At 41.7% G+C, this 15,621-nt stretch overlaps 1 protein-coding gene across 2 annotated transcripts in view; it reads right to left on the bottom strand.

Annotated features, from left to right (window-relative positions):
* ghrhrb (growth hormone releasing hormone receptor b) overlaps positions 1 to 15,621 on the bottom strand; it is a 51,207-nt gene that overhangs the window by 24,925 nt on the left and 10,661 nt on the right. For both annotated transcript variants that reach the window (XM_039810252.1, XM_039810253.1), the window contains exon 2: positions 9,755 to 9,863. In XM_039810252.1, coding sequence (XP_039666186.1) covers positions 9,755 to 9,863 — 109 coding nt within the window. The remainder of the gene's footprint in view (positions 1 to 9,754; positions 9,864 to 15,621) is intronic.

Below are 15,621 nucleotides of genomic sequence, written 5' to 3'. Positions count from 1 at the left end.
GTGATAACATTCGAAATGGGTGGCAGGTGGCCACATCTCAGTAGTTTATTCCTCCTCTGGCTACGACTTCTCAAACTTCGCTACCCAGTGTTATCATGATTCAATTAGACATTTGTCTTCTGTTTGTCATCTACACTGCTCCTGCTATAATATTGTTACAAATATTGCAGTGATGTTGTTACAAATATTACAGGCGCAAAGGCTCCGCTGGGACGTCTACGACAATATCTGCCCTTTAATAAAACGATGTTATGTGACGAGGGAGAAGCAGAGGTGGACGGAGAAACAGAGAAGACGAGGAGGAGGAAGAAGAAGTAAAATACAGACGGTGCTTGTGTATTTTAACTGACATGTTATGGAAAGATAAAGTTACTGTTGTTAGTGTATGTTCTGTTTAGACAGCAGATATTTCTACTGCCTGGATCTCTCATCTAATCTCCCTCCTGCTTCGCAAACCCAAACTGTACTTTATTCTCCCTCGACCAGCTGCAGTGGTGGTTCTAGACCGTTTCAAATGGAAGGGCCAGGCTGGGGTCACATGCGATTTCAAGGGAACCAAATATATTAATCAACCCCCCATGGGTTTGGTTCTACAAAAGTAAAATCCCCTTTTTGGGGCTGAAGGTGGGGATAAAGATGTATGAAAATATTTGCCACAGTTAAGGCCATTTTACAGTAGCCGCAGCCAAGCTGGCGCGCAAATGTGACATCATGGAATCGCCATAACTATTTATACCCGTGCTGGTGCTTGCAACACTAGTTGCAGTCTTCTCCTGAACAGAGGTGTCGCAACTGAGTAAAGGCTACCGACTTTGCCATTTATACGGACCAGAAGAAGAAGAAAAAGGTAATCAATGGCAGAACTGGCAGAAGCATTGACGTCAATGTTTCGATTTGGTCGCGCAGTCAAAATCCTGGCTCAACGTCATTTTGACGTCACGATGGCGTGCGCCAGCTCGGCTGCGGCTACTGTAAAACAACCTTTAGGGGGGCCAGAGGGGGGTCGAGGGCCCCCCATTAGAACCGCCACTGACCAGCTGACACTGAAAATCCAAGCGAAAAATGTTGAATCATGATCTGCACCCGAGAGACAGAGTAGAGTAATGACAATATTTTCCTCTGCAATGTGAAGTAGCGTGTGTGCACCAAGCCGCGGGGCTGAAAAAGTAAGCTGATGCCATGGTAAAATGCCCAACGTTACAGCAGAAATAAACATGTTTTCATCTCTATAGCTGAGTTCTCCTTTCATGACAACGTGGGGCATTTTCTTTTTTAAACTCAACTGTTTAAATCATATTAAGGCTTAAAGTTCTGCATAATTAAGGGCGTTCCGCTTTGAGTGACAGGTGGCTGCTGTCACAGGAGGCGGGCATGGACGGTAGGCTTCATTTAGCCAGCCTCAGCTCCATCCACACCTCTTTGCTAAATTTTGGATTAGCCGACGTCTAGTCTAACATCGACGACATTTTATTTACGGGATACCTCCGGTGCCGGCTGTCCCTCACCTTTCCGTTCTTTGTGTTGGCGTTCTAAACTTTGGTCAATTCGGGAAACATCCTCCGAGCTAGAACCGACAATTTTATATATATATATATATATATATATATATATATATATATATATATATATATATATATATATATATATTTTTTTTTTTTATGAGTAAAATTCTCATTACACACTCGACTTCCAGAGCTTGCATCCCTAGGTGCACATGTTCCACCACAAAAAGTTCCTTCCTGAGACTATTTTGCAGAGGCGCCGTTGCTGCGTCCGGGGCTTAGCGCCGCCCAAGACGATTATGATTGGTTGAAAGAAATGTCAATAAACCAGAGCACGTTTCTCTCCCATCCCGGAATGCTGTGTGGACTAGCCAGACCCCACGCCGCAGCTCTGTGGAGGAAGGTCTGGCAACGTGATACTAGCCGACGTCAGGCACTGCCAAGATGGCAATGGCTGGACCCACCTACTTTGAGCTTTATTTTGGTTCTTCAGAGACCTATGTGTGACGTCACAGAGACTATGTCCATAGCATATACCGTTATTGGTGTGCGCTAGTGGTTTAGTGGTTTTTAAACTCCAAAAGTGACTTTGTAGGCTTCTGTGCAATATTCAGGTCTGCTTGACCTCATGTCTTCCTTTTATATTGCACATTTCAATATCTTTATCTTTTGTTTTCTATACTGTTTGGTTTTGTCTTACATTTGCACTATTTAGAATGTATTTCATGTATTACTTATCTTTCTTTATGTTATTTATACATATTACTTGTCTTTTTTATATATATTTCTTTTAAATCTTTATTTGTATATATTTCTCATCTTTTAAATTATACTTGTTATACGTGTCCTTATTGCACAATGGGTGGGAGAGAAAAGTATTTTCAATAGCTCTGTATGTCTGCAAATATTGCAGAATTGAAAAAAAAGTTGACTTGACTAGTGAAAAGTATGAAAGTCATTGTTTCTCTCCCAGCACATTTGACATACTTGATACAGAGTTCTGCCTTTTCATCATGGTTGAACCAAACTTTCAAATCCAAGCAGACACGCACAAGCTAATTTTGAACAAAAAAAGCTTAAAATGTCTAAGATATTAAATTTGCAATCATATAAAACAGAAAAGCAGCAACTCATCACGTTTTTTTAGGCTTGATAAACAATAAATCCATCATTCATGTCGCTGTTGATTAATGTTGATGTGTTTATAGACCTATTATTTCTGTGATAAAATGTACTTTGTTGAGTTCCACCTCTGGTATTTGGTCGGTGTAATTAGTTATGGAAGTGACAATTGCGAGTGACCACAAAGAGACAGAGAAGGCAGGACAGTGTGGTGTGTAATGATCTGTGGAAATGTCAACAGTGGAGCGTGGAAGCCAAGTGGAAACACACACACATACACACATACACACACACACACACACACACACACACACACAGACACACACAAATTCATGACGCTGGCTGTTGCTCACTGTGAGTCTAATTAGAAGTATCCTTTGAAAATGGACAGCACTGTTAATCCGTTCTTCTCTCTCTTTTTTCTTCTCTCTCTCTCTCTCTCTCTCTCTCTCTCTCTCTGTTTACTTCTGCATTAGTTCACTTTCTCATTTCCTCTCTGTCACTGACTTCCCATGTTTCTGCTCTGATGGTGTTTCCTGTTGGACTGGAGATGTGAAGTTAATTAACCTGAAGAAGACAAGACATTTGTCTCTCTCTCTCTCTCTCTCTCTCTCTCTCTCTCTCTCTCTCTCTCTCTGTATCTCCGGTGGACAGCTGTTGATTACTCAAGAAATACAAAAAGACACAAAGTGAATGAGAGTGTGTTTTCACCTGTCTTGGTGCTGTACATTGTCCTTATTTTACCCATCACAGGAAACAATTATAACCACACTAACAACTGCAAATTGGGCAGTCTTTTGTAACACTGCCATTACGAAGCCTCTTAATTTCCCAGTCACTCTCTTCCTTCCACCCATCTGTTCGTCCTTCGTCTACTCACATCTGATGGGTTCTTCCACTCTTAATGAATCCTGATGAATTAGTGAATTACTGAATGCATTGGTTCCTAAACGCACCTGTTTGACTTCCTATTTAAACTTCTAGATCTTTAAACTGCTTTGAGAGAACAGGTGCTCGGTTATCACAAGTACAAGTAGTCGTGTTGTAAAATTGTCCCTTTTACAAAGTTTTGCTTATGAAAAAAAACTAAATGAATTACTTACAGAACAGGTTAAAGCTTTAGTGCGTAACTTTTTGATAATAATGAACGCCCGTTACATTCAAGCCATTGCCAAATGAGTTGCTACATAACAGGTTACACACGTTTTCAAAACTGTCTCCTTTTTTCAAAACTCTACACACAATTCCCAAAACTGCACACACAAAATGCAATAATGCCTCACATCTCCTTCAAAATAAAACAATGCATTCAAAATGCCATAAACATGTCAGAATGAAGCATTTGCATCAAATGGCAAACACTTCTTTCATAATAGTACATTTTGGGATATACCATGTAAAAACTGTTGTTCTAAATCTAAAACTCTTTGGTCTTTCAATACAATGTTCTACAGTGAAAGTAATCTGCTGAGAGGGGTAAAAAGTACACTGTAAACACCAATGCAATGTAGAAACAGAAAATATTTATTAGGCCAAACATTACTGTTGTATACCGTAGCATACAACAAAACCATAAACATATGTAAACCGTGTGTGTGTGTGGGGTCCCGAGGGGGCAGTCCAGGAATTGGTAGGGGGGGGCGATGGTGTTTGGTGTTTTAAGCCCCCAATGTCGTCTTCCAGGCAGCGCTGCATGGAAGGCACTAGGGTTAGGCAAGGGTTAGGGTTAGGGTTAGGTGCCTTGAAGTCAAAGGTAGGAGCTTAAAACACCATCGAGCGGGGGCGATCACCAGTGCTAAACTACGCTTCATCTCTTCTCCGGCCTGGGTCTGGTCACAATACTTTGTCCACATCACAAGATACGTTTTCTCTTGCCAAACAACGAGGGAAGTATCTCCTAGCATGGCGTATCCAACCTTGGACAGAGGCAACCTCTATGTCCCAACGTGCTTCCTCCATTGCCTGGAGAATCGGCATGCAGGCATAGGGTTGGTGATCATAGACTTTCCAGCGCCAGGCTGAGAAGAATTCCTCTATGGGATTTAGAAAAGGTGAATATGGGGATAGGTATAAAACTACAAATTGTGGATGGGTGGCAAACCAGTTTTGGACCAGAACAGCCGGGTGAAAACTAACATTGTCCCATATAACCACAAATCTAGCAGGCTCCTGATCTGGATCAGGGACAAGCATTGTGTAAATTGCATCCAGAAAAGTCAATGGCATTGTGATGGAGGACCCCGTTTTGAGTGATGGGAGCACACATAGTTATATTACCCCCACGCTGTCCGGGGACATTGGTAATTGCCCTCTGTCCTATTACATTTCTTCTGCGGTGCCTGGATTTGGTGAGGTTGAAGCCAACCTCATCCACATAAATAAATTCATAGCAAATTACATAGGCATCCATCTCCAATACTCTCTGTAACAGACAAAATGATATACAGATCAGTAAATATGGTATGTCTGAAGTACTGGAAGTAGTGTTGCATACATACCTCTACAAAGTACTGTCGCAGATTCTTGACTCTGTCAGAGTTTCTCTCAAATGGCTCCTTGTAAAGTTGTTTCATCGTCACTTTGTGCCGTTGGAGGATGCGTTGTATGGTCGACAGGCTTACAGCATTTATGTTGTTATTTATGGTGTCATTATTCAAGATATGCTCTCTTATCTCTCAAATCCTAATTGCACTGTTTGCCAGAACCATATTTATAATTGCAGTCTCTTGTATGTCTGTAAACAAGCATTCTCGTCCTCCATGTCTTTGCCTTTCCACTCTGTAGAGAATTCAAACACAGTATGTGTTTAGCATAGGAACTGTAAACAATTTGCAAAAAAATGTAGTACAGCATGATAACCAACCTCACTCATTCAATGCAGTGCAGTAAATGGATGGCTTAGAGTTACAAATGTTTATGCAATATTATGCAGTCATACGTATTTTACAGTACATTACTGTAATGCTAAAATAGTCATTAGATAGTTGCATACCTGTTCTCATTTCTGAAGGTTCGAATTATGGACGCCGCTGTAAATCGACTCAAGTTGTCATGTCAAACCGTGGTCAAACCGTGGTTGATCACATGATCAACAAGTGTTGCCCTAATCTCATCAGAGATGGCTCTCCTTCCTTCTCTTCTTTGCCCTCGTCCTCCTCCTCCTCCTCTTCCAACTCTTCGTCTTTGAATTTGTACATGTTGTTGTCCCCTCCCTCTCCCCCTTACTCCCCTTGCTCTCTGTCCATTGTTGGCATCCATTGTTCAAAACGGGTAATCTGAACTTTGACATATTTATAGGCCTATACTAAAGCAGTGATTGGTTAGTGATCAGTTAAGCAATTAGTGTTTGCACATGTGAGGACTGGGTGTGTGACCTGGTGAATAAGTGTAGCATTTTGATCGGTTGTATTTGGAAAAGGAAAGCAAGTCACTTTTCGTGTTTTAGGTAGAGAATTGTGTGTAGTGTTTTGAAAAAAAGTGTTTGATTCAATTGAAAACTGAGTCAAAGACTGAGAAATAGCTTATGGTTTTGGAGATTTGGTGTGTAGTTTTGCACTTTGAGTGAGAGGTTTCAAAAATCGTGTGACATGAAAAGACTATCAGCTCCACACAACTCTCTTGGTATTTCTCAGTATGGGTTTGTTCAGAAGATTGTGTCGTCTGGTGACTTTGCCGCGCAGAAACTCGAGTGAAGATAATGACCTCTTCTGAAGAGAGCATTTTTTTTCACTCCTCCGTGTCCTCCTTGGCTACTAGCAACTGCGTGGGGGAGGGGTGGGGGGCTGTGCACGGTCACGGAAGACTTTTATCATGTGGACGGGCCAACAGTTTTGTTGTCAATATTTAGAATTCCTCATGGGGGAGACAGAAACTATACACTATAGCTTTCAAACTGATTTGTAGAATTAGACCAATGAAGGATCAGAACACTACAATCCAAACATTTAGTTCATCTGGCTTCCTGTCAGGAGGTTAGCCTGAAACATGTAAGGATATTTAAGAAACAGAAGCATGTTCCAGCTTCTACTAGTTGGTGACACTAGTCAGTCATCAGTGGCTCATTCTTCGGCTGCTTGGCTACTACAGCTGACTATCGCCGTCCAATCCTATTCATGCAGGCGTACAGCACGGACATTACAACCTGACACCTATCACTATCACTCTGCTGATACACTCGTATCTCGTGGCGTCAGGTTTATGTTATATCTCCCGAGCGCGATAAAACATGCTCACAAGCAAATTAAATCATTTCACGCACGCAGATTTTACACTTTGCGCACTGTGGCATCACAAGGGGACGTGTGGTAGAGGGACGCTATGTTCCTCTACAGGAGTGGCTGCCCCAGTCCAAGATGGCCGCCACCCAAACTACAGCTCCCAACATGCAGGAGAGGGTTTTGTTTCTTGGAGAGACACAGACATTATATAGGAAAACCGAAGTTTCAGGGCAGTGAGAGGAGATTTTGTGGTCTTCCTGTAAGTTTGAGTTAAGTTTGCTGTTTTTCGTTGGACTATGGTGTTGGAAAAAGGGACTGCTCTACAATAAAGGACCTCTCTTGTTAACAACTGGCTTGGCTGTTCTCTGCTCTACCCCGCTTGCTACTATGAGAAACCTCTCATGACATCACAGCACCAATTCAACAATCGAGAGTTGTATACAGGCAGCTGTGGCTGCTCTGTGCGCTTGCTGCTTAGTTTTATACACGCTGGTGCCATTTTTGACTTTGCCCCCCCTCTATGTTTTGTTTCACGCTCGCAGCTGCCTGTACAACTCTCAGTTGTTGTATTTGGTGCGTGAATTCATTCAGACTTTTCCCACAAAATTTCGCTTTGTATATACAGTATTATACATTTTGATTGACTGATTCAATGATGTGTTTGGTGGGGTGTTTCAGTCACTGGGGAGAGCATACAGGAGAAACTGGGACTGTTTCTCCCTCCGGACCGTACAGCTTTTGTAAAAGCTGACTGGAGAAGCGAAGCGTTTCCTCACTCTACTTCAGTCAGTGTTCAGGCCGGGCTTGAAGTGGCTCATACCTGCCGCTTCAAACGCTAATTGTCGCGTCTTTGCTTTTGGATGATCACAGGAAATGGGTGACAAATGATGCAATTAATTCAGAGCTTCACCGGCTGTGTCAGGCAGTCCCACAGGCGAGCAGACAACTGTCTCACCGAGTGTGTAGCTTTCATAACAACTTTCCTGAGACGGAGCGAGGAGGCGAGAGCGGAGCTTACCTGCCTGGAATGACCCTGTCGCGTAATTCAAAACACTTCAAAACAAAGAGAATTCATATTTCAGGTGTAATCAAAATGCTTTCAGATTGCATCTCAGATGGAAAATGAAGTGCGGCCCCTCCTGAAGGACAAGCTGTTCCAGTGGCTGAGTATTGTTTTCCTTTTTTTCTGAGGCATTGAAGGGAGGATAGTGGAATCTCCTCTGATTCCGTTGGCTCACCTCCTACCTGAGCTACACAGATGAAACCAGGCCAGGTTGACCAATCAGTACCTTTTAATCCAGGCGTCTTCTCACCTGATTAGTTCCCTTGATTGTTTTGGCTGCTTTGCCAAGTGACGGGCGGTAATTCGATAACAGGAAGCAAATGCGCTCGCTAGGCTTTTGATTAAACAGACCCAATTATCCGCTACAGGAAGGCATCCAGCAGCCTGCTGTGTGTGCTGCAGTGAGCTTTACATGCAGGTGTGGGTTAAAGTTTATTCATTGTATTTTAAGAATGATGCATGGATTGGGCATATGGTATCTAATGTAAATGTGAGGAAAGTGGTCCTTGATCGTGCTGCATTTTCCTTATGTAAAATTTGAATGAAATTGCGTTTGACCAGACACATGCTATCAGGTTAAACTCCCTTTGAATTTGAATGCTGATTCCTCTACAGTGTAACCTTTGACTGAATGAATCTTGACCTGATTGCATACCCTATGGCATTTTTGGCCATGTGGATGGAGGATCCTCACCTCTGATCAGTGAGCCCTTTGTCTTGAGCAACAAACTAACTGAAAAACACAACCCCTGACCTGAAGGCCAATTATAAAATCAGAAAGTAGCTACCCATCGGTGTGCATATTACAAACTAACCTTTGTTTTGTGTATCATTCTCGCTATATCATGGGATCACGCAAGAACCCATCTTGTCAGGCTTCAAGTAATGCCTTTGTGTCTGAACTAACGGCTTACTGAACCAATCGGCAGCCTGTGAGGTTCCGTAGCCCTTAGCTACTGGCAGCTACGGGCGTGGGTTAGGTGGGTGTAGTCTAGTCCACACAGCATTCCCCGATCGGAGAAAAAAGTGCTCTGGTTTATTGGCATTTCTTTAAACCAATCGCAATCGTCTTGGGCGGGGCTATAGGCCGGTAAGAGCCACGGTGCCTCTGCTAAATAGCCTCGGGAAGGAACTTGTTTTGGTGGAACATGTGTACGTTTAAAAGTAGTTTTAGTTGGGCAACAGAAAACTCCGATTGGACAGATAGTCTAGCTAGCTGTCTGGATTTACCCTGCAGAGATCTGAGGAGCAGTTAACCATAGTCCTCAGAAATCTACCGGAGTTTAGAACGGCAACACAAAGAAAGAGGAAGGTGTGGGACATGCGGCCTAAAAAGAGAGACATCCAGTGGAATTTCTGGCGGCACCTGAACAATCCTGGAAATGGAACGTCGCCCATATAGACTAAGGTGTGTGTGTGTGTGTGTGGTGACAGCCACTGTTGGTTCAAAACAACAATGGTGGATGGGGTTCATCCAATCACATGCCAGGTAATTTTTGAAAGTGCCTGCCCTTTCCCAAACAGTTTTCAATGACGGTGTCTCAGATGGTTCTGTGTTAACAAACCATCTGCCGCGTCAGGTTATGTGTACCATGCTCTGAGCATTACAAGTGTGACAATGCTGTTAGAGATTTTTTTTTCTAGTTCCTTGTTGCCAGAGTGGGATTACAAAATTGCGTTTAAAATTCCAACACAAAGAAAGCGGAAGGTAACGGATATCTGGCCGAAAAAATGGACATCCAGCGGAATTTCCGGCAGCAACAGAGCAATCCCGGAAAGTGGAACGCCGTGATATAGACTAGTTCCATAATAGCGCCTCTGTTCCCACAGCATCATGAAAGCACACTGACCTGTCCTGGTAGAGTGGTTGTTCTCCTCCTGTTTGTGGATCTGGTTACATTGTTCTTGAGCCTTCATGTGCTGAACCACCAGGGCACAGTCTGGGTGGATGGCCTCTGTCTAAGAAGAGAGAACACCAGAGTCACTCGAAAACGCTCGTCAGTCCAGAAATGATGATACGAGGTTCAGCGGGCAGCTAGAGTAACAGTGTTTTCTCCAGAGGTGTCCAGGAATCACAATTACAATTCAACGGTAAGTAATATATAAACTAGAGTAGGCTACACTATTTATGAACGTTTTCAAATGGCAATGACACTAATTCCTTTGAATTATAGAGAGGTAAATGGATACAATTAAAACAAAATACCAACAAAATAACACCGATATAAACATGATAACTTCCATAAAGACTTTTGAATCTGTGTAATACATGCATCAGGCAATATTTTTTCATTCAGAGCAACCTAAACTTATAAATTAATTTGGTTCAAATATTGGAATCTTTTTTGTCACCTTGAAGGTGGTGTGTTCAGAAAGTGTCAGACCTTTTAGGAACTCTTTGTGTTTTTTAAAACAACTATCCTATAGTAATGTTTGAAGCTTCACACATTCAAATCAAAAAATGAACGCAAAAGAAAATCATATACTCTTGGTAGCTGGCACGTGATTGAACTTTTGCAATTCAGACATTCAGCTGCTGTAGAAGCATCTGATTCAGCATAATATGGGTTGGAACAGGGGATTCAAACATAATGCAGAACACACAGTACATTCAGAGATATACAGTATATTTCAGGTTTAAGTTTATCCCTTAAAAATGGATTCTTATAAAGAAAAGACAGATGGATGAAGCGTGTGCTGTGGGCTTTTGTACGGTGGCCCTAAGAGGCCACAGCACGCAACAATAAGACAACACATGCAAATAAACTACAGCACGCACTAATAAGACAACACATGCAACTAAACCACAGCACGCAACAATAAGACAACACGTGCAAATAAACTACAGCACGCACTAATAAGACAACGCGTGCAAATAAACCACAGCACGCACTAATAAGACAACACACACTAATAAGACGTGTGCAAATAAACCACAACACGCAACAATAAGACAACACGTGCAAATAAACCACAGCACGCACTAATAAGACAACACACACTAATAAGACAACGCGTGCAAATAAACCACAGCACGCAACAATAAGACAACACGTGCAAATTAACCACAGCACGCACTAATAAGACAACACACACTAATAAGACAACGTGTGCAAATAAACAACGGAAGTGTTTCCAGGTGACACTTTTAAGTGATGCACACGTGCCTCAACCATTGGCTTTCCGGTACATAGACAGACCAACAACAGGACAATTTTAACAATTTTCGCCATTTTATTCATCATTAAATTCTCTTCTGAATAAGTTTTAGGGGAGAAATGAACGTTTTAGATTTCGAATATAGGCAGTCTTGTGAAAATTGTTGCCGAATTGACAATTTGTTTTAAAGTTTTTGGAATTGAGAAGCTCCATAAAGTGACGCGACATGTCCTTCATAAGATTAACGGGAACCTGTGGTTAGCTGCATTTTTGGAGTTAAACTCCACAAGCGCTTGCAGGCTTAACAACCTCGCTGGTTGGCCGTCTAACACACACACACAAAACACACACACACACACACACACACACACACACACACACACACACACACACACACACACACACACACACGGCGATACATAATAATAAAATACTGAGCACCCTACGTGTTGTCTTATTGTTGCGTGCTGTGGCCTCTCAGGGTCACTGTACTTTTGGGTGTTTTTACCAAGTTTCTTATCAGGGTTTGTTCACAGATAGATAGATAGATAGATAGATAGATAGATAGATAGATAGATAGATAGATAGATAGATAGATAGATAGATAGATAGATAGAAAATAAAAGCATGCTAGGCCCAGAGCAACAAAACATGCAACCAAAAACTAAATCAATAATTAAAACACAGCAAACAAATTAACATGACAAATAAGAAACAAATAAAGCACAGCCAACCAAAACATGCAGAAAAATAAACACAAAAACTCTGCCATGTGATACAAGTATGGAACCTATACATATTATATATAACAAAATGAAATATGAAGTAACCAGTGGGCAAGTAGCATAAAAGTGCAATATTAAAATGTGTTAGGTAATGAGAGACACATCACAGGCACAATCATGAAGCCATATAAATGCAGAAAGGGCTTTTTGCATGCATGTTGTGCTCCACCTCTCTCACTACTCGGAAACCCAGAGGATGAACCGCTGTACGGTGATAAGCACCCCTGACACCTGCAACGTGGGTGTTCCAACAACTTCCTCTCAAAGTCTTGACATCTGCAGCAGCTGCCAAGGCTCCCCTGCCCTCTGAAGAACGTGACGAGGAGGAGGAGGAGGACAGAAACCCACGGACTCATATGGGCCTATAATAATCTTAGAAGATGTATAAATTCCCTTATGCCAAGAAAATATCAATTCCAGCAGCATCTCCACCTTGCAAGTAATGTGCTATCATGTCACAGAAGTTGATCTTTTACGCTGTCAAGCGAGAAATAATCCCTGTAATTTGGTTCGAATGTGTCTAATTGATTTCTCTGATGAACGCGTTTGGTTTGAAATGTGTGAAGTGTCACAGGGAGAACACCTGCCAGTTGGACAGATGGAGACTCTGCAGGTGAGCGTGACATTTGACTTCATCCTCTCGCAGCGCAGCAGTGTCCAGGATTAACTCAAAAGGACGGACGCACACGTCCTGGTCCTGTTGCAGGACATTTTACCCTACAGCTGTCAAGTTGATGTTGTCAATATGTCAATCTGTGTGTGTCTACAGCGTGTATGTGTGTGTGTTTCCTTTATTGAACCAGTTGTTTCATAACAAAAAAAAATCTTTCTTGTGTTGGGAGTGTCAACTCTGAGTTAAACCTAAGCAAAATGAAAGAGTAAAAAGAGATATTATATATTATTATTTGATCAAATTAGTAGAAGTGTTCCTCGGTCTTATTTCAACCCAGTCTCCTAAAAATTATACTTTTAAAAGATTTTGAAAAAAATGGGTTCTGGAAAAAAGATAATTGCTGCCTGGACTATTATTATTATTATTATTATTATTACTATTATTTTTTTAATTTTTTTTTATAATAAGTTTGTTTTCTATCTTGTATTGCACAGAACTTGTACAAAGTGCAGGACTTTGACCTTCTGATTAATGGTTTTAGTGTGGTTAGGTTTAGGCTTCTAAAACACATTCTCACTCCCATCGCGTAAAATACGGACGCTTGGTCAGGTGCTTTTGGCGTTGTTATTGACGCTAAAAGTCTCCTTTAGCTTCATATCTAAACGTGCTTGGTCGGGACTATAGACGTCACTTTTGACGGTTGTCCTCGGTTCAAATTTGACCTGTTCTCAAAACGTCTATATCAGAAATATGGGTTTCTTTTTAACCAAATTACTCAAAAAATTAAGTACAATTGCAAGTACACGATTACTACTTTCATTGAATTGTGGGTATTAAATTTTATAGCATTTGAAAAAATTGACATGGTTTCAAAACCTGACTAAACTTTGACATCCACACGTCTGTGATTCTCCACCAACATACGTTCCTCTAATATTAGTCAAAATTATTCATCACTTCAAAATTAGGTATAATCTCCTATAAATGAGATTTATTGACCATAAATTCCAAAAATAAGTGTAAAGCTATTGGTAATAATTTGGTGTTATTGAAAAAAGTGACAAAAACATTGAAAAAAGTGACAAAAATGTCAGAAAATGTGTCAAAAATATATTATAAAACGGGGGGGGGGGGAATTTGTTAATTTTGACCCAGAAGGACAACAAGTGCATGGTCGACCAGAAGACAACACAAGTGTTAAGGAAAAAAATCGTGGGTGGGCTTATAAAAGTTATGTTTCCCTGACATGTGGGACAAGAACGGGACAGTTGGGTTTAGGAAAAGAAGAACGGGACAGTAGGGTTTAGGAAAAGAACGGGACAGTGTTTTAGGAAAAGAAGAACGGGGCAGGGTTTAGGAAAAGAACGGGACAGTGTTTTAGGAAAAGAAGAACGGGGCAGGGTTTAGGAAAAGAACGCGACAGTTGGGTTTAGGAAAAGAATGGGACAGTAGGGTTTAGGAAAAGAACGGGACAGTAGGGTTTAGGAAAAGAACGGGACAGTAGGCTTTAGGAAAAGAAGAACGGGACAGTAGGGTTTAGGAAAAGAACGGGACAGTGTTTTAGGAAAAGAAGAACGGGGCAGTAGGGTTTAGGAAAAGAACGGGACAGTTGGGTTTAGGAAAAGAACGGGACAGTAGGGTTTAGGAAAAGAAGAACGGGACAGTAGGGTTTAGGAAAAGAACGGGACAGTGTTTTAGGAAAAGAAGAACGGGGCAGTAGGGTTTAGGAAAAGAACGGGACAGTTGGGTTTAGGAAAAGAAGAACGGGACAGTTGGGTTCAGGAAAAGAAGAACGGGACAGTAGGGTTTAGGAAAAGAACGGGACAGTAGGGTTTAGGAAAAGAAGAACGGGACAGTAGGGTTTAGGAAAAGAAGAACGGGACAGTTGGGTTTAGGAAAAGAAGAACGGGACAGTTGGGTTTAGGAAAAGAAGAACGGGACAGTTGGGTTTAGGAAAAGAAGAATGGGACAGTTGGGTTTAGGAAAAGAAGAACGGGACAGTGTTTTAGGAAAAGAAGAACAGGACAGTTGGGTTTAGGAAAAGAAGAACGGGACAGTTGGGTTTAGGAAAAGAAGAATGGGACAGTGTTTTAGGAAAAGAAGAACGGGACAGTTGGGTTTAGGAAAAGAAGAACGGGACAGTTGGGTTTAGGAAAAGAACGGGACAGTTGGGTTTAGGAAATGTGACATGCGGGACACCAACCCTGGTCTCCTGGGTGAACGTCCTATGTTTGACCCATCCACCACCCAAACCACCCTCCCTACGTGGAATTTTGGGCTTTCAAACTGCTCGCTACCGTTGTCTCTCTTACGTCATCTTGAAGCGCCACGTAGCTGCTGCTCTGCCCGGTGCGTTCTACACACACACTGAAGGGTGATTTTTGCGTCGTATCTGACGCTGACAGCCACTGCCCAAGCGTTCGGTGTTTTACGAGTTCGGAGTGAGAACTGGTTGGCTTCTCAAACACTTGGCCCGAAGAGGTAATATGATGTATTTAAATAAACTTAACAGTAATAACAAAGGGTAAATAACTAGAGTCTGAAGAATAATGCTAATTTTGTGAAGCAGAATTTTGTTTCCAAAACTGGTAATTATTATCATAAAAACTATCATTATCTTGCCTCTTTTGGAGCTTACGACGCTCCGGTTGGGATCTACTGCCTTATACAGTATAAAGTCTTGTATCTGACAAATAACCCTGTCACTTCCTTACATAAGACAGACTAAATATGCTTGGATGAGACTGTAAAAGCAACATGAATTATGGTGGAGGCCACTCCTTTATTTTCCAACAGCTCTCACCTAGATTTTCTGTTTTAAGGGTTATCTGATAAATCCCCATGCTCCCTAAACACGGACATGAGCAGAATTTAATATAAATAGGCTAAATATTTCTACAATTTATCTAAACTGGGTGGCCCATGAACTCCTTCATCGATATGAGTTTATACCTAATATAGCTGGAACAAATGAGTCTGTGTGCAGATCTGGCAGAGCAGCCTCACCGTGACACAAGACAGCGCAGTAATATTACTGCGCTGCAGGTTTATGGAACAAACCTCCTTCATACAAGCAAGATAGTAATACAACATGCTGTCAGCACAATGTGTCTTTTTTACGGTTTAGTGATGTGCAGAGAATATGGTGGAACTCTTACGA

The sequence above is a fragment of the Perca fluviatilis genome, chromosome 9 (genome assembly GCF_010015445.1).
Source record: "Perca fluviatilis chromosome 9, GENO_Pfluv_1.0, whole genome shotgun sequence".
In the NCBI taxonomy this organism is placed as follows: Eukaryota; Metazoa; Chordata; class Actinopteri; order Perciformes; family Percidae; genus Perca; species Perca fluviatilis.
The sequence above is the reverse complement of the archived record's forward strand: the minus strand, read 5'-3'. Positions and strand labels throughout refer to the sequence as shown.